Source organism: Schistocerca serialis, chromosome 6 (assembly GCF_023864345.2).
Source record: "Schistocerca serialis cubense isolate TAMUIC-IGC-003099 chromosome 6, iqSchSeri2.2, whole genome shotgun sequence".
Classification (NCBI taxonomy): domain Eukaryota; kingdom Metazoa; phylum Arthropoda; class Insecta; order Orthoptera; family Acrididae; genus Schistocerca; species Schistocerca serialis.
In genome coordinates, this window is record NC_064643.1 from 95,186,924 (window position 1) to 95,205,803 (window position 18,880).

Below are 18,880 nucleotides of genomic sequence, written 5' to 3' on the forward strand. Positions count from 1 at the left end.
TTTCGGTCAGAGTTTCATTAGTCAGGTAACACTTTCGTCACTACCTCGAGAACGTCTCCGGCACCATAATGGAATGGACGTTATGTAAAATTATATGATGACATAAATGTATTACTAAACATAATATTTTTAAACATTACAATTTGTCTTTGGGATTCACAAAACAGGATGAGGCCCAGCAGAGCCCTCAGCCTCACAGTGCTTTAATAGCTTCTCTCTTACTTGTTCCATTGCATTACTATATTGTTATTTTTGTAATAAATATGGATGTACCAAAGTATTCTGCCTCATCCACATAAATACACCTATTGCAATACTTACCCAGTTCTTTTACTTACCTTAGCTACTTACCTTAGCTACTATTGCTACAAGTCGTTCGCGAGTAGTTCTCATTATTATAGAGGATTCAATAAGACAGCTGTATTACATTCTCCAGTGTGACGGTATCAAAATTAGGACACTAAATTATTTATGCTCAGTACGAAGCCAACAAGCCACTACACCCTGCCATCCATCTGAAGTGAAGAAATAACGAGATGGTAGTGGTGGTTATGGTGCTAAAGAGAACTTCATTATGGTGGTGATGGTCACAAAATAAATAATAGTAATATAATAATTCAGATAGTAAAATTGAAAAACATACAATTTAATTAAATATACAAAAGTTATTGCTCATTTATGAACACAATTATAGCAAGTCTACAATATATACTTTCTGAGCAGACAGTGTATTGATAATATTATAACGACAATGGTTATTAATGGGAACCTGGTATAACTCCCAGGGCTAGCTTGGCTTACTCACTGCCCGTAACAACATAGAGTTCTGCACTGAGAGCTACACTATATGGCGGTCCACTCAGACACACAGAACTGACATGCTACAGCAGTAGAGAATGGCATAGTCCCTGGAAGAATCACTTAGCGACTTCACACACACTGCAGGTTGGAGCTGAGGTTGGCTGCAAGGGGACAAAGAGGATGCACTTTAACAGCAAAAATTCGAGCAGCTACATGAGCGACAGCTACATGCTAGTGCTCAGCACATACACGGGGTCTGAGTGGTTGGTTGGCTGGGCGCACAGTTCTCATCATCTTAACTGCCATGGGTATGAAGAGGATGTACTGCAGTGGCAACACATGAGGCTGTCACAGGAGAATCAGTGACAGCAAAGGCAGGAGTTAGGCATTTTGTTGTTGGCTGGATGGGTCTGTGGATCTCAGACAGGCTCCATGGAGATGAATTGGACGTACTTCAGCAACAACAAGTGAGGCGGTCAAATGATCTCCAGCAGCACGCATGGTTTCAGCATCAGAAACAACTGGTAGGCATTGAGTGGTTGCCTGCTTCAGCAAGTGCTTCTTATCATCTTAGGCTGCTGCCTTGGGTCTGCAGAGAATGACCTGCAGTAGCAACAGGTGTGGCTGGCACATGAGCATCAGTATCATCTGCAGCAGGTAGAAGTTGGTCATCTGGCGGTTTGTCCCATCACTCTCCCATCATCTCAGACTAACTCTGTGGGGATGAAGAGGATGCATTCCAGCAGTGTCAGGTGGGTCTGGCAGACAAGCAGCAGCTCCACACATAGGCTCAGCATCAGAAGCACAGATTAGTGCTAAGTATTTGAATGACTGGGCACGTCGTTCCTTGACAGCCACAATGACAATGAAGTGGATGAACTGGAGCCGTGACAACTGGGGCTGGTACTTGAGCACTATTATCAACAGCAGCAGGTAGGAGTTGACTGGCTGGTTGGTCAGTCCCATGGCTGTCCCGTCATCTCAGATGGGCTCCATGGGGATGAAGAGAGTGCACTTCTATAGCAGCAGTTGGGGCTGACAGACGAACACCAACTCCACACTAGGGATCAAAATCAGAAGCATCAGGTAGGTGTTGAGTGGTTGGCTAGTTCTGCAGTTGGTTCTCATCATACTAGGCAGCCACTATGGGAATGAACAGGACGTATTTCAGCATAAATGACTGTGGCTAGCATATGAACACAAGGAGGAACAACAGCAACAGGTAGGACTAGATTGGCTGGATGGTTGGAATTATGTCCCATCATCTCAGACTGGCACTATTGGGATGAAGAACTGTAGCAGTAACAGATGCTGCTGGCAGAAGAGCACCAGCTGTACACATGGGCCCACCATCTGAAGCAGCAGGGAGTTGGTTTGCTGCAGTGGTTGGTTCGCTGGACAGGTGGTCCTCATCACTCAAGACAGCCTCCACAGTGATGAAGAGGATGTTCTTCTGCTGTACACAACCACCAGCAGCAGACATTGGCGTGGCAGCAGCAGCAGGTAGGAGTTGACTGGCTCGCTGGCTGGTCACTGGGCTGTCGCCACCTCAGACGGCCTCCATGGGGATGAAGAGGACGCGCCGCAGCAGCAGCAGTGGCAGGTGGGGCAGGCACACCAGCACGAGCAGCACGCATGGGCTCAGCATCAGCAGGAGCGCCGCATACAGCACCAGCGCCCACCACACGGGCGCAGCCTCCGACACCAGCATCCTCCTGCAGACACGATACCACACTCCAGTCAGGCTCGCAGCCGGTGTGTAGTTTGTTCACAACGTCCTGACCCAATTCTCAGGGAGTGCAGGTAATGGAGGAAGCAAACTCCGGCCATTGGCTCCCAATAAATGGACTGTCGAGGAGGGAGGGGCGGTGCTTGGGGAAGGGGCGATGCTTTCGTCAGGCAGTATTAGCACTTCACGTATGTTTACAGGTTTGTCAGAGAACGGCACAACAATCACTTCATAAACTTCATAACGGCTATGATACGCAGCAGTGTGACACCGAACATTAGCAGGCTGAAAGCGATCGACTTCTGCCAATCTACAACTAGGAAGCCACTGTTCAGGATGTTGTGAATGCACAGTACGATGTCCCATGTTTTTTTTTGTTTTTTTTACAAGGATGCCATTCATTTGGGATGAATAAAGCAAAAATATAGTAAGCTGAAAAAACGGGGTGAACTTAAGAGCAACAAGAATAAAGTACACAACAGCGGGTATTTTTAGTACAGTTAGTGTTGCACATCCCATGGATGATTCAGCAAGGCAGAGGGGATGGCATAGCTGCTATCCCCGGCTGTAATCCGGCTATTACGACAAATTTACCCTTCATAGTATTCTCGCATGTACTCACACATACATGAATCTGAATAGCTTGCAGCGACTGGTGCGGTAGACTTGTACACGAAATTTCTGCTTAGGTTCTCTACACGGACTGTGTGGAATACCGTGCCATTGGAGTCCATAGTGGTGCAGAGTTTGAACCTAAGGATACCTGTTGCTTAGCTGCCCTCTCAGATGTTTAAGGGTTTAAAAATTTCATTACAAATACATTACAACTGGGATGTATTCTCAGTGTAAGCAAATATTTTAAAGTTACACGGCGGAACACGTCTTTCTAGCAGCTCAAAATGGTTCAAATAGTGCTGACCACTATGGGACTTAACATGTGAGGTGATCAGTCAGCTAGACTTAGAACTACTTAAACCTAACAAACATAAGGACATCATACACATCCATGCTCGAGGCAGGATTCGAACCTGCGACCGTAGCAGCAGCGCGGTTCCGGACTGAAGCGCCTAGAACCGCTCGTCCACAGCGGCCGGCGTACATGGAAAGCATTCAATGAACGCTCGAAGAGGTACTAAAAAAACCATGTAAATAACTATGTTACAATTCACCGATATCGTAGGTAAATATCTGGCTAACATCTGCACGTTTCAGAAAAGGATGGCAGCTGGTACTGTAGAAAATCGACTGAACATTTCTGAGTCGTCTGTTACTGTACGAAATGCCATGAAGGCTCTCGGGAAAAAGTGGAGAAGGTCGAAGAGAGAGAGAGAGAGAGAGAGAGAGAGAGAGAGAGAGAGAGAGAGAGAGTATTGGGTACTTCAAAGACGTTTGCTTCTGTTCTGTATAAAGTAAACCAAAAATTTAACAATGCGGGTTCGACTTCCAAAGATTACTGAACCACCGCCAAGGACTTAATACACGAGTCGGTTACCAATTTTTGCTGTTTTGCAACAGTCCCATTCCTGCTATGAATGTGTATGATTTTCAAAATATTTGCCACGGTAATTTCAAATTTAGGAACAAGATATAGTTAGTGCTATTTTAATACTACTGACCAGAGTATAGGCTTCTTTTAGTTGCGTCGAAAACAAGTTTCAAGGGTGTTCTGTCGCACAATGGAAATAAAATGCCCGAAGAACCACCAAATTGACTAAAAAGTGTTATGAGATTCATTGTAAAAACCTGGTATCTGGTGAAGATATATAACTTGCAGCACTCCACACCAAACTTGGCATAATGAAATCATCTGTAACGGTGATCCATCGGATGAATATGGTGAAACGTTTCATACAAGCTACCTGACGCTGAAAGACGGTATGAATGAGAATGAGTGCCTTCTACATTTACCGATTACTGTTGGAGTACGATTCAAAACAATAAAGGCAGTGTAGAAGAAAATGTTCAATTTACTACTTTATGGTGGTTCACTTTTGTCCGTTTTTCTGTGAATTTTCGTTTAGGTTAAATAGTTCATAGCAGTAACTATCAAAATACTGCGTAATACGTTTGTTTCAGAACTTCCTCGATGTGCTATTGACATCGTAAAATGCTAATTTGCTCCTTTAGTTATAGTCACAGTGTGTCGGAAATATCCTCCTGAGTCTTGATGTCATGGCAGTGAACATTGAGTTATCTGTCTTACTACCAAAGATTCTGCATTTTCCGTCGTAATACCCGTATTCCATTTGAACGGAGTGTACGGTGCAGCTATCTGTCGGGAGAAATGGTCACTACGATCACTTGGCGACAGGTAACAGCTTTGATGGCAGGAACTTCATTACTGTGTAGTTTTCGAAACTTATTTTACGAAAATATGTACTTGTTGTAGACAATATCTGCATATGTTGTTTTTATGTTTTTTCGGCGCAGTAAGTTTTCTTTAATTACGGTTACAAAATAGTACTGTCCACTGTAATGGACGGTGGGACTTATTGCCACATTTTCGAGCACTGATTCCTAGGCATCAGCGGTGACTCTGTTCACTAATTTTCAATACATTTCTTGTTGTGATTGTTGGTAAATGACACTAACTGGCACTTATTATTATTTTTTGTAAGCACAGTCGTCTCCTGGAACAACAATAAAGTCATGAATAAGAAGAACAGTCCCTCTACTAGAAGGCTAAGATTCTTGCAAATCAAGGACATGGATATGTTGACCAGACAGTGAGAGGAAACTAATTTCTATTGTAAATTAGTATGACTAAAACCCAGCCATAACTGCATCGAGCAAGATCGGAAAGGAATGTATGCACCAATGTACCAGATGGTTGAAGAACGATGCGGGATACATCCAAGTTCCCCGTCCAGCAGTACAATAAAAACATGGGTGGCGTAGACCTGATCGACAGGATTATGAATTTTTTACAGGATTTTCACCAGAATCAGAAAGAGGACTGAAAAATTATTTCGCACATCATAGATCTGGGAACCGCAAATAGTTAGATTCAGTACAGGATTCACCGAATTAAGAATGGTAAGCCAAAGAACAGTAACCTGCAGTATCTTTATTTCAAACAAAGAATGCAGAACATTTGTTATAACACGTCGGGGGAGATGACATACTTTTGGCTTCTAAGCGAAATTATGACGGAAATTTTGAAATTTTCAAAACAGAATTAATCACACATGTTGGCAAGGTTTCTTCAGACTGAAAACCGATGTACGCGATAGAATAATAAATTTCATGTCGAGCAGATTTTTTTTTTTTAAATACAGGTTCGACTACTAGGCATCTCACCCTGAGGAGCAGGATTAGGTGGCAAAGTAAATTTCATGCCATCACCAATTGTATTATACATACATCAAAAAAAGTTTTGCATCACCTCGGTTCCGAGAGTTCCGGAACTGTACAGATAATTGGAAAAGAGATCAACATAAACATCACTTCCGCCCTTTTTATTGCTCATGAAAAACCACACATTGCATTTTGTACCACCATACAGCGAGACCTTCAGAGGTGGTGGTCCAGATTGTTGTACACACTGGTACCTCTAGTACCCAGTAGCACGTCCTCTTCCATTGATGCATGTCTGTATTCGTCGTGGTATACTATCCACCAGTATCCCACTCCTCAACGGCGATTCGGCGCAGATCGCTCAGAGTGGTTGGTGGGTCACGTCGTTCATTAACAGCCCTTTTCAATCTATCCCAGGCATGATCGATAGGGTTCATATCTAGAGAACATGCTGACCACTCTAGTCGAGCGATTTCGTTATCCTGAAGGAAGTCATTTACACGATGGGGGCGCAAACTGCCGTCCATGAAGACGAACGCCTTGCCAATATGCTGCCGATATGGCTGCACTATTAGTCGGAGGATGGCATTCACGTATCGTACAGCCGTTACGGCGAGTTCTATGAGCAACAGCGTCCTACGTCGTCCCCACACAATGCCACCCCAAAACAGCAGGGAACCTCCACCTTGCTGCACTCGCTGGACAGTCTGTCTAAGGCGCTCAGGCTGACCGGGTTGCCTCCAAACATGTCTCCGATGATTGTCTGGTTGAAGGCATATGCGACACTCATCGCTGAAGGAAATGTGATGCCAATCCTGAGAGGTCCATTCGGCATGTTGTTGGGCCGATCTGTACCACACTGCATGGTGTCTTGGTTGCAAAGATGGACCTCGCCATGGACGTCGGGGGTGAAGTTGGGCATCATGAAGCCTATGCACAATTTGAGTCGTTACACGACGTCCTGTGACTGCACAAAAAGCACTATTCAAAATGGTGGCGTTGCTGTCAAGGTTCCTCCGAGCCATAATCCGTAGGTAGCGGTCATCCACTGCAATAGTAGCCCTCGGGAAGCCTGAGCGAGGCATGTCATCGACAGTTCCTGTCTCTCTGTATCTCCTCCATGTCCGAACAACATCGCTTTGGTTCACCCTGAGACGCCTGGACACTTCAGCAGTTGAGAGCCATTCCTGGCACAAAGTGACAATGTGGACGCGATCGAACCGCGGTATTGACTGTCTAGGCATGGTTGAACTACAGACAACATGAGCCACGTACCTCCTTCCTGGTGGAATGACTGGAAATGATCGGCTGTCGGACCCCCTCCGTCTAGTAGGCGCTGCTCATCCAAGGTTGTTTACATCTTTGGGCGGGTTTAGTGACATCTCTGAACAGTCAAAGGGACTGCGTCTGTGATACAATATCCACAGTCAACGTCTATCTTCATGAGTTCTGGGAACTGGGGTGATGCAAAACTTTTTTGATGTGTGTATATTTTACTGTCAGGTAATACAAAATAAAAGTCTGTATTGCAGTTACTGATCGTTCTACGGTTGATATTTACATTCACTGAACGCAGTTCACTTACCGTCTGTTTTTTTCTGGTAGTTTCATTTATATACAACACTGTCATTGTCCCCAGTATTCAATTTTATTTTTCTCCTTCCTTTGGTAGTTTAATAATTTGATTCTTTTTGTGTCAATCTTTATTTGTCTCGCTGCTTTCAAGCTTTGTAGCTTTCCCTGGTCTGTCAACAGGGATGCATTTTTCTAACTCCTTTTCTCTGGTGTTTCCAAAATTGGTATAGGTGCAATCTTTTCAGGCGAGGTAGAGGTCCCTGCTTGGCTGCAACACTTTCGTTGGGTGCAATTTCTACGGCTACAGATTCACTAGGAGTGTGAGTTGCCAGAACGTTGTTTCCATTTCGATGTTTCTCTATAATCTTGTCCTAAAGAAAATACGTCTTTCCCAGGTATGAGTGTGAGATGCAGGTTAAAGTAGATGTTCCATTACGGCAGCAAACTGGAAGTAAATGGACGCACACTCAGTTCAAGACAAATAGTACATGACAAACACGCTGTTAGAATCGGTAAAATGTGTACAAATCAATATTGTTGTTCTAAAATATAGCTGCGATTATTTTAGAGCGTAAATCTTTGTACATTTGCCTTCAAAGACGAAAACCGTCCATTGCAACTGCACCTGCTGTCTGCGCCACGGGACTTGTGTTCAAGAAAGCAGTGGACCGCTGACCGCTGCGCTCCCTTGACGCAGTGAAGCAACACGAGCAGGTAGGCAGCATGCCGCGACCGCCATCTTCCCCGATTCGCTCTATAAGTGGCCAAAAGGAATAACTAACTGAAGAAGAAGAGGACTCAACTCCTAAAGAGCGAAGAGTGTTGCCTCACAATCTCGCTCCCTGTAGGCCATCTTCAAGAAATGACTGTTGAGACAAAAAAAAAAAAAAAAAGGATGAGGTGGAAGAACGTTGGCTGCAAGCACAAAACCAAAACAAAATTCCAAAGCTGTTCAGCTTTCCTATGTATAACATCACAAAACAACTGTTTCTCGAGTATCATCAGAAACAAGATTATCACAATTCATGTCTTTTTTGAAAATTTATGATTGGTGTGCGAGTGATATCGGCCTAATAAGACAGCACTTCGTCAAGTTAACTACCAATAAAGTACTTCTTTTTACATTTTTCACTTTGTTTCTAATTCTTGCTCATATGTCTCCAGGACTCAGCGTGCATTGTAATGGACACTCCCCAAACTCATGAATTCCTACGGATATTTGTTGTCAACAACTGAGAGGTCTTGCAGACGCAATCCAAGAACAATGACAAGGAAAATAGCGAGAAGTGGTGCTACTCCACAACAACGCCCGCCCACATTCTGCTAGATTGACAAGAAACACTCTACAGGAGTTTGAGTGGAAAGTCATTCTGCACCTACCTTATTCACCTGATCTTGTGCCCTCAGATTTTCACCTATCTATTGGATAACCTTCAAGGAACTTCGCTTGCCGCGTGGGGTGGCCACGCGGTTGGAGGCGCCATGTCACGGATTGCGTGTCAACTCCCGCCGGAGGTTCGAGTCCTCCCTTGGGCATGCGTGTGTGTGTGTTGTTCTTAGCATAGATTAGTTTAAGAAGTGTGTAAGTCTAGGGACGGATGACCTCAGCAGTTTGGTCCCTTAGGAATTCACACACATCTGAACATTTGAACGTCGCTTCCGAACCAAAATGCGCCCCGGACATTGCTCGACGAGTTCTTTGTCTCAAAAACATTATTTCTACAATCGCGGAATCGGAAAGTTACCTCAGCGTGGGCACAGTGTTGTAATTAGTGAAGGAGAATATATTATTGATGACTAAAGACTCTGTTGTGTGTATCTGTAGTGTTTATTACACTTATGGAAAAACGCTTCGAACTTATGCACCAAGCCAGAAGCACGGAATGGTGTACCCATGTCTGTCAAGCGAACTCACTTGGACTCGACCCAGAGCTCGTAGCACAGTACATTAAATTTCCCACACTGCATACTCCTAAATCACCGACAAGGCAGTCGCGCGGGATTAGCCGAGCGTTCTAAGGCGCTGCAGTCATGAACTGTGCGGCTGATCCCGGCGGAGGTTCGAGTCCTCCCTCGGGCATGGGTGTGTGTGTTTGTCCTTAGGATAGTTTAGGTTATGTAGTGTGTAAGCTTAGGGACTGATGACCTTAGCAGTTAAGTCCCATATGATTTCACACACATTTGAACATTTTTGAACCGACAAGTTAAATGATGTGTCTGAGACGCGCGTGGCTCCTGTTCGTGCCATATCTCATTTGACAACCTGTTTTTACTGTACCACCACCTCGTTATGTTAATTTCAATTACTGGCGTCACAGAGTTGCCGCCTTGCGTGCCTGTGAGAGGCAGCAGCGGCGCTTATCGATATAAGCCCTGGCGTATTATCTTTGCTGACTGCTATTCCTTCCCGATTGTCGTGTGTTTGGCGTTAGTTAGGATCTGCCAGTGAGTTGGGAGGCGCTAGCAGTGCACTTCGGGCCTGGCGGTGTTTGACTCAGGACGCGGCAGAAGTTCAGTCGGGGCGCGGCTGCAGTGAGGTCCACAGCCATGACTCGCCCGACGGTTGCCGATACACATCACTCGAGTGCGGACAAATTTGGTTGGTCGTCTTGTCGGACGACATGGATGTTGGCCGGTGATCGCTTATGGGTCGCCTGCGTGTGCCGACTCTTGGTTCGTCCTCGTTATTGCGCAGTCGCTGCGGTTAATATTGTCTAGTCCTTCGTGCAAGTGTTCGTGAAACTGTGTGTAGCTTGTGATGTCGACTGCTCAGTTATTTTACTGCTGTCTCCGTGCTGATGTGTGGCAGTCGGTCGGTTGGTGTGGATCAGCCAGGAAATCTCTGCACGGCGCTGTGGGCCGGGCCCGCTGGCAGTCTCTACGCAGTGTCGGAGTGTGTGAGAGCTGTTCCGGTTGCTACAAGGTTCGTGGCTCACCGACCCAGGACATCAAAGTTGAGTGGTAATTTAATTACCGAAGCCAGTATGTTCACATTGTGCCGTTGGTTTTCATGGTTGGCTGTTGGGGTTATTCCTGTGAGCAACAGCGAGTGTTCGAGTTAGTGAAAGTTTGGCCACCATCCGGTGGAGTTTTACTGTATCTTCGTTATTTGAAGTCCAAGTGCACCAGCGGAATTTTCTGCCTTGTGGCCGTTAGCGTTCTGGTTACCTGCCCTGGCCACTGACGTAAAATTCAGGCAGTGTCCTTTCCTCACCGTGTTGTCGCTGTCCAACACGTGTGTGTAGTTATGATAGCTTCTGCATACCTGATTGCGGGCGGCTACACCTTTTACGTTTCGGCTTTGGAGTTCCTTGATTACTGGTCGGGTGGAAAGCAAGTCGTCTTGTCGGTGGGTCCGTTCACTCTCTCTTGGTTGGGTTGCTGGGGGATCGGATATAGTTGGGCCGACTACCTGTCTCCCCTATGCGAACGTTAATATTTCAAGTGCAGACCGGCCCCCGGGAGCTTCTGAGCGCCGCTGGCTGTACTGCCTTTTCTTATTGATTTCGATTGTGTATTTTAATCGCTCATAGCCGATGGTTTGAATTTGTATGCTTTTAGTTGGGTTTTAAATAATGGGCCTTCAGCCGTTTTAAAAATTAAAGAGGTTGTGCCCTTAAGCCATAAGATTGTATGACATATGCAGTCGATAGTTAAGTTCGGAAATTTGCGCTGTAAGGTTTGGGCAACTAAATAAAGTTATACGTGTTCGAGTGTAACTGACAGCCGCTCATTTTTGGCCCCTTCCCGCAATTCCAACTACCTGTTCTGTCCTGCGGCGCCGGCCGGTGTGGCCGAGAGGTTCTAGGCGCCCCAGTCTGGAACCGCGCGACCGCTACGGTCGCAGGTTCGAATCCTGCCTCGGGCATGGATGTGTGTGATGTCCTTAGATTAGTTAGGTTTAAGTAGTTCTAAGTTCTAGGGGACTGATGACCACAGATGTTAAGTCCCATAGTGCTCAGAGCCATTTGAACCTGGTTTTTTTTTTTTTTTTTTTTTTTTTTTTTTTTTTTTTTTTTTTTTTTTGTCCTGCGGGTTTAGCAGGGCGTTTCAGTATTCTTGATACAATACTGTGCACGCAGACTCCTATTCTTCGGGGTGCTGCAACATTAACGGGCAATAATGTTGTTGCTAGTCACTCACTGAACTTACTGAGTGCTGCAGGCCTGCATGGCTAGTGGTAGAGTACAATGGCTGAGCCATGGGACAAGTAGACGTACGACTCAACATGGGATTGGCAGGTCCTGGGATGCGTATCAGCAACAGCAAATTAAGCTAACCAGCAATGCGTTTACAACGACGTTTTTTCGGAAAGGGTGCAGTATTTAGCATAGGAGAAGAGGGCGTTATGCCAAATCAAGAAGACTCTTAGAAGACAATGTTCAGCAAACAAGTTTTAATTTTGGTAGACAGACGTCGCATACAGTTCCGAAAGTTAACATGTTACTCGAATCGTAAAACTGAAATCACAAGTTAATCAGCTTAGTACAGACATATACTTATATGCTTCCTCCCTTAAGAGGGGAGGTATGCGGAAGCGACCAAATTATGAATAAATTTTTATTTGCACTTCATTTTCTAAGTGGTATTGAAATTTCTATTCGTGAGTATTACTTTCCTATTCGACTCCCAAGTGTGATGAAAATGCCGTCACAATACGGGGAATATCCAGAACTTCTACAAAAGTGTTTGCATGGAAAAATTCTAAAGAAAGTTGCAACTCGCTGATAGGAAAATCATGCTCCAAGCAAGACTTTTTTCCATGACTACTGATGAAGCCACAGCGTACGATGCTTGTTTAGTTTTTAACTGTGCTAATCTTGGCAGACTACGGATGCTACAGAGGCTAACATTTGATATCGATAGCAGGAGAATTGATGCAGCGGACGTTATTGTTACTCAATTTGACAGTCAGGTTAAACCAAGCGCTCAAGCTATGAAAAGACTGCCCGAGGATGAAGAGAAGAATGCATATGGTTTGTAATATTCGTAGTTCGCAAAGATAAAGTAAGGCCTAATACAAACACTGTCAAATCTTTGATCCAGGTTTCCCATAACTTACATTTTGGCAACTTTATGTACTTTCTCCTCACAAACCATTAACTTTATAGTATTTAAATTCGGTATGCAATTAGTCAGTACTATAGTGAAACAATCTGTGAAAGAAATTTACAAAATAGTAAGGCATTTATGTAAGAAAAAAGGCCTAATATTGTTTTTTCCACAGGAATTTGGAGAGCTGTAAAATTTAGAAAAAGATACCAATATTCTGTTCCACAGATATTTTTAATATTTGTGTATCAAACTTTGCATAAAAATACAATAATTTCGTTCTGACTGATTTTGCAAAAAAGGCACATTTCTACTCACCTTCATGAAAAAATTTCAATTGATTATAATTAAAAACGCTTAGCTTCAATAAGTATGAAAAAGCATGTGTCTATCCATATAACATTCCTTAGCAACTGTGCCAAATTTCGGTACATTGCCTTGAGAACTTTGGTCTTTGTAAGGTTGCTTTCAGAATATTGCAACTTCGCATACGCCTCTCCTTAAATATAGGTGATTATACTTTTAATCAGGACTGACCACTTTTCGTTGAAACTTTCGGATCACCATCACAAAACTTAGCCCTAGAGATAAATCTGTGATTCACAAGAAACAGAACTAATATTACACTGTACCTTTACTACGCTCCTCCAGCGGGTACCTGAATTTCCAACTGCACACTCAACTATACGTATTTAACAAATAATTAAACAAAATTTAGTTAATGCATCCCACGCTTATCCTGGAGTCGCCTGACATGAAGCTTCATTGTATCAATGTTTCGAAGAGCAATAGGAGTTATGCTCTTTTGATCAGAGATAGTAAGACTTAAGTCTAGGACAGACTTAAGTTCAGAATAGAGACCATTAAGTGAAGGAAAACAAGACTTTATAGGTTTTTTGATGACAGAGTAAAATTGCGACGTCTAACACAGAATGAAATTCATAATGGTGAGAACTGTGTAAATGGAGGATGACTAACGCTATTATTCAGCGAAATATAAAAATAACTTAGTTTTTAACAGACACTCTGCTGTCCTTTAAAGCCATTCGATAACTTGCACAGAAAGAGGCATTCACTGATACAGCAACGTTAATGTTCGCTATAAAAATTAACACGGAAAATGCTGGATAACGTTCCAAAAGCTCGATGGATGTCGACAATGCTTATACCGTCCCAAGCGGAGGACTGGGGTTCAATTCCCAGTGCTTCCGAGAATTTTTCCTTAGTGGGTGACGAACGGAGTGCATTCATCCCTTCTGAGTCTGACTATGGAGCTACTAGAACTGAAAGTAACCGATCCAAGGTGGGAGTAAACAATGAATGCCGAGAGAGCGATGTGCTGATCCCATGGCGCTCCACACCTTATCCAGATCACACCATTTGTTAGAGGATGACATGGCGGTCGGTCGACATCGAGTGGTCCTGTGCGCCTGATCTCGAAGTTAAAGAAAAATGGAGGGAGCCGTATCTTGGTGCAAATCCAGAGTGACGTTTTGGTAAGACAGTAGGAGATTGTCTTAGGATCAGAAGGACGAGGGTTTCTCTCACCGGAAGTACTCTTGCTCCATGATAATTCAAAACCCCACAAGCTCGCACATACTGAAAACGCAATCGTAATATGAAGGATGACAACTACCTTCCGCCTTGTACTATGCACCATCAGACTTCCACTTACCCAGACATTTGAAAGACGCCTACTGGGGACAAAAGTAGCTGATGGTGGCGTGATCATGAGAGTATAGTCAAGGGGTCAAGCCAAATAGCGTTTTCGTTTCCGTTTCGAGAGGATATTTACAAACCTGTGGACAGGAAGTGTCTTGCAAAGCAGGACCACTCTGCAAAAAGACTAAAACAAAAAATATTCTTATACGTACTACGGCGTGAAATTGTAAAAAATTCTGTTTTTAAAGACATACCGCCTTAGAAACATATTCATGTTTTATGTGAATTTTTTCATGTTTTCTTCAATTTTTTCTCACTTATTTATGGAACGCAATGTTGCTCCTTAATATCTTGATTTCGAAGTTACTGTTTCATCTTTAAAATCTGGGAAAGCGACGACTACTGAGAGGTACACTATGTGATCAAAAGTATCCGGACACCTGGCTGAAAATAATTTTACATGTTCGTGGCGCCCTCCACTCGTAATGCTGAAATTCAATATGGTGTTGGCCCACCCTTAGCCTTGATGACAGCTTCCACTCTCGCAGGCATACGTTCAATCAGGTGCTGGAAGGTTTCATGGGGAATGGCAGTCCATTCTTCAAGGAGTGCTGCACTTAGGAGAGGTATCGATGTCGGTCGGTGAGGCCTGGCACGAAGTCGGCCTTCCAAAACATCCCAGAGGTGTTCTATAGGATCCAGGTCAGGACTCTGTGCAGGCCAGTCCATTACAGGGATGTTATTGTCTTGTAACCACTACGTCACGGAGCGTGCATTATGAACAGCTGCTCGATCGTGTTGAAAGATGTAATCGCCATCCCCGAATTGCTCGTCAACAGTGGGAAGGAAGAAGGTGCTTAAAACATCAATGTAGGCCTATGCCGTGATAGTGCCACGCAAAACAAGGGGTGTAAGCCCCCTCCATGAAAAACACGACCACACCGTAACACCACCGCCTCCAAATTTTACTGTTGGCACTACACACACTGGCAGATGACGTTCACGGGGCATTCGCCATTCTCAGACCCTGCCATCGGATCGCCACATTGTGTACCGTGATTCGTCATTCCACACAGCGTTTTTCCACTGTTCAATCGTCCAATGTTTACGCCCCTTACACCAAGCGAGATGTCGTTTGGCAGTTATCGGCGTGATGTGTGGCTTATGAGCAACCACTCGACCTTCAAATCCAAGTTTTCTCACCTCCCGCCCAAATGTCATAGTACTTGCAGTGGATCTCGAAGCAGTTTGGAATTCCTGCGTGATGGTCTAGATAGATGTGTGCCTATTACACATTACGAGCCTCTTCAACTGTCGGCGATCTCTGTCATTCAACAGACGAGGTCGCTCTGTACGCTTTTGTGCTGTACGTGTCCCTTCACTATCACCTCGGAAACAGTGGACCTAGGGATGTTTAGGAGTGTGGAAATGTCGTGTACACACGTATGTCACAAGTGACTCCTAATCACCTGACCACGTTCGAAGTCCGTGATTTCCGCGGAGTGCTCCACTCTGCTCTCACAATGTCTAATAACTACTGAGGTCGCTGATATGGAGTGTCCGATAGTATGTGGCAGCACAATGCACCTAATATGAAAAATCTATGTTTTTTTGGGATGTCCGGATCCTTTTGATCACATATTGTATTTCACCACACGAATCAAAATGCGTAACAAATGTGGATTAAAAGGCCGTAGTATGGACGATAAAAATGAGAGTGCTACGACAAGGAGATGATTGATGTCCTGCTGTCACAGCAAGCCAAAGCCAAATCATCAAACTCCAGAAACGAAGTCACACTAATACCTGCATGTTTTGTTGACTGAAGTATTTAACGTCACGCACTGCTAAGAAAAATCAAGACACATTCATAGTATTTATCGACCGAGAATGAGCGTAAGACAGTGTAAAATGAATCAAAATGTTCGAAATTCTCAGGAAAATAGGTGTAAGCTATAGGGAATGACGAGTAATATGTTATATGTTGAAGAATCAAGAGGAAACAATAAGACCTGAAGACCAAGAAAGAATTCTCGGATTAAAAGAGTTGAGAGACAGCGCTGCAGACTTTCGCCCTACTGTTCAGCCTACAGATCCAAGAAGCAATGACTTAAACAGAATAAAAGTTGAGGAATGGGATCAAAATTCAGGGTGACAGCATCTCAATGATACGATTCGCTGATGACACTGCTATCCTCACTAAAAGTAAGGCAGAATTGCAGGCTCGGTTGAAATGCAATGAACGAACACAAGATGTGAAATGATGGTAAAATTGAAGAAATACGAAAGTAATGAGATGATCAGAAATGACATTAGCGATTAATTAACATCAGTGTCTGAGTAGGCGAAATGAAGGAATTATTCTGCCTCGGAAGCAAACAACACATGATGGACGAAGTAAGGAGGATATAAAAACCAGGCAAAGGGGGGTATTCCTGGGCAAAATAAGTCCACTAGTATCAACCGTTGGCCGCAGCTTGAGGAAAAAATTTCTGGAAATGTACGTTTAGAGCGCAGTAACGTATTGTAGTGAATCGTGGACTGTGGGGAAACCGGAAAAGGAAGGGATCTAAGCGTTTAACATGTTGGCCTATAGGCTAAACTAAACTCGTCCGAACAGGCTTTGGTAGCCCAACGACACCGACCGACCGCCGTGCCATCCTCAGACGACTGCCGTCATAGGAGGCGGATAGGGAAGGGCGTGGTGACAGCACACCGTTCTCTCGATCGTTCTCGGTTTTCATGACTTGGAGGCGATAATGGCATTAGGACTGTTGACATGTTTAAAAATATCGGGAGACCTATATTTAGAAAAATCTCATTATCTGCTCCCAACATATCGACAAAACAGAACAGATAACGACGTACCTGCCTATAAAAATGTCTGCTGCACATTGTAAATACACTGCCGCTTTCAGAGGTGTATATTTAAGTATTTAACTATTTTAGATATTCTGTACATCGACAAGCGGGCAGCCTACGTATCCCCATTACTGCAAGAGTTGAAAGGAAAACGATGCTCGTTCACACCTGGCGATAACCACTTTCCTAACAATGGTAAGTGTACGTAAGTGGCACAATGAAAGGTGTCCGATAGGTTCGTCGTTCGGTTTTCTTTTTTTTTCTCCGTTTATGCCAACCCCAGCGACCTACCAACTGTAGTGTCAAAACTGCGTGGTGAAGCTAAAGGTTAGAGTTTCTGTTGGTAGCGCCGAGCGGCGTTTATGTTACCATTTTCCGCTCACATGTCTCCGCCCACCACAAAGACTGATCTTGTCATTTAGATTTTTGTTCATCATTTTCAGCAACTGTCTTTTAAGAATGCCTATGTTTATTAACGCAGTTGTTATGCCGTTTCTTCCCACTGGAAATCTTGTTACTCCACTCACACCGCCACCCCCCTACCATTCACAAGTTCAATCGGCGTTTTTCTTTTGTGCCACATATAATTGCTTCACACAGTCAAAGAGAAAGACTGACTTAATGAGAAAGTAGTAAGACTCTTTCACATAGAGAAAGTAAAATTATGTTCTACTACAAGTTCAAAAGAGATACTTCAAATATTTACCGAAAATTGCGAAAAAATATAATATAAAATAAAAATATCGGTACTGGATATTGCCATTTTAATATCGATGGGAAATTTCGCCGATATATATTGATACATTTTGGGAACATAACGATATGTAGATATATGGATATTCGACAAATATCCTTAACTGGTATCAGCAGGCTGAGTGCATCCCGGTAATTAAACAGCGCATGGCGTCCCGGATGGTCACCCATCCAACAGTCAACCAGGGCCGACGAAGTCTGACTGCGATGATCTGACTGGAATCGATGCATCCACCGCGGTTTGGCCATTGACGTGTTGTGCTGTAGGACCACGTTGCAAATTAGATGGACTGATAACGTAAAGAAGGAACAGGTACTCCGCAGAATCGGTCAGGAGAACAACACGTAGGAAACATTGACAACAGGAAGGAACAGGACTGTAGGACATGCGTTACGACACCAGTGAAGACAGAGTTCGGAATACATTCAATTAATAATTTACGGTGCGAGTGCTGCTCTGAAATGAGGAGGTTGGCATAGGAGACGAATTCGTGGTGGGCCGTCTAACTAATCGGACGTCTGAAGATTTGCAAAATGTTTTCTTTTCTAGTTAATATCTTAGTTTCCTCCAGTTTACAGTGTTTTGACACAAAGTACAACACACTTATTTTCACGAGCAGTAATGCAAAACCCGTTTTCAGCTCGTCTGACAACGTGCGCCAGATACAAATGTCGGTGTGAACTCACGGAAAAACGTTGCAGAGATTATGGCTGCACCGTTTAGGAAACACCAGCGCGCAGGTAGCGACTCAAACCCACGGCCCGCCAAGAACAACTCTTACGCCTCAGCAAGCTCGGGAAACGGTAAGCGGATATCTTGTTATATAACGCTAGATGGAAAAAACTGGTTCACCGCGAGAGAGAATTTACACACGGCTACACCCGCGGGGCGTATCGGGCATAACTGCAGTCGAAGACACTTACGCTACTTTCCCTTCCTCTCGCCCACTATCAGGATAATGGAAACGTTACTGCTGCATTTGGACCACTGTGCAGCGTCAGAGATTCTTATTGACGTCTTTCAGACACGCAAGCGGTTGGAAGCGGAAAACGGTCCAAAATTTTGCATCAAATGTAAATGCTCGATATTACCAGAATGACATTTTCACTCTGCAGCGGAGTGTGCGCTGATATGAAACTTCCTGGCAG

General features: G+C 44.1%; 1 protein-coding gene across 1 annotated transcript in view; it reads right to left on the reverse strand.

Annotated features, from left to right (window-relative positions):
- Positions 1-630: 630 nt before the first annotated feature.
- Positions 631-18,880, reverse strand: part of LOC126484657 (uncharacterized) — a 327,587-nt gene continuing 309,337 nt past the window's right edge. The window contains exon 4 of the mRNA XM_050108248.1: positions 631-2,516. Coding sequence (XP_049964205.1) covers positions 2,351-2,516 — 166 coding nt within the window. The 3' untranslated portion in view covers positions 631-2,350. The remainder of the gene's footprint in view (positions 2,517-18,880) is intronic.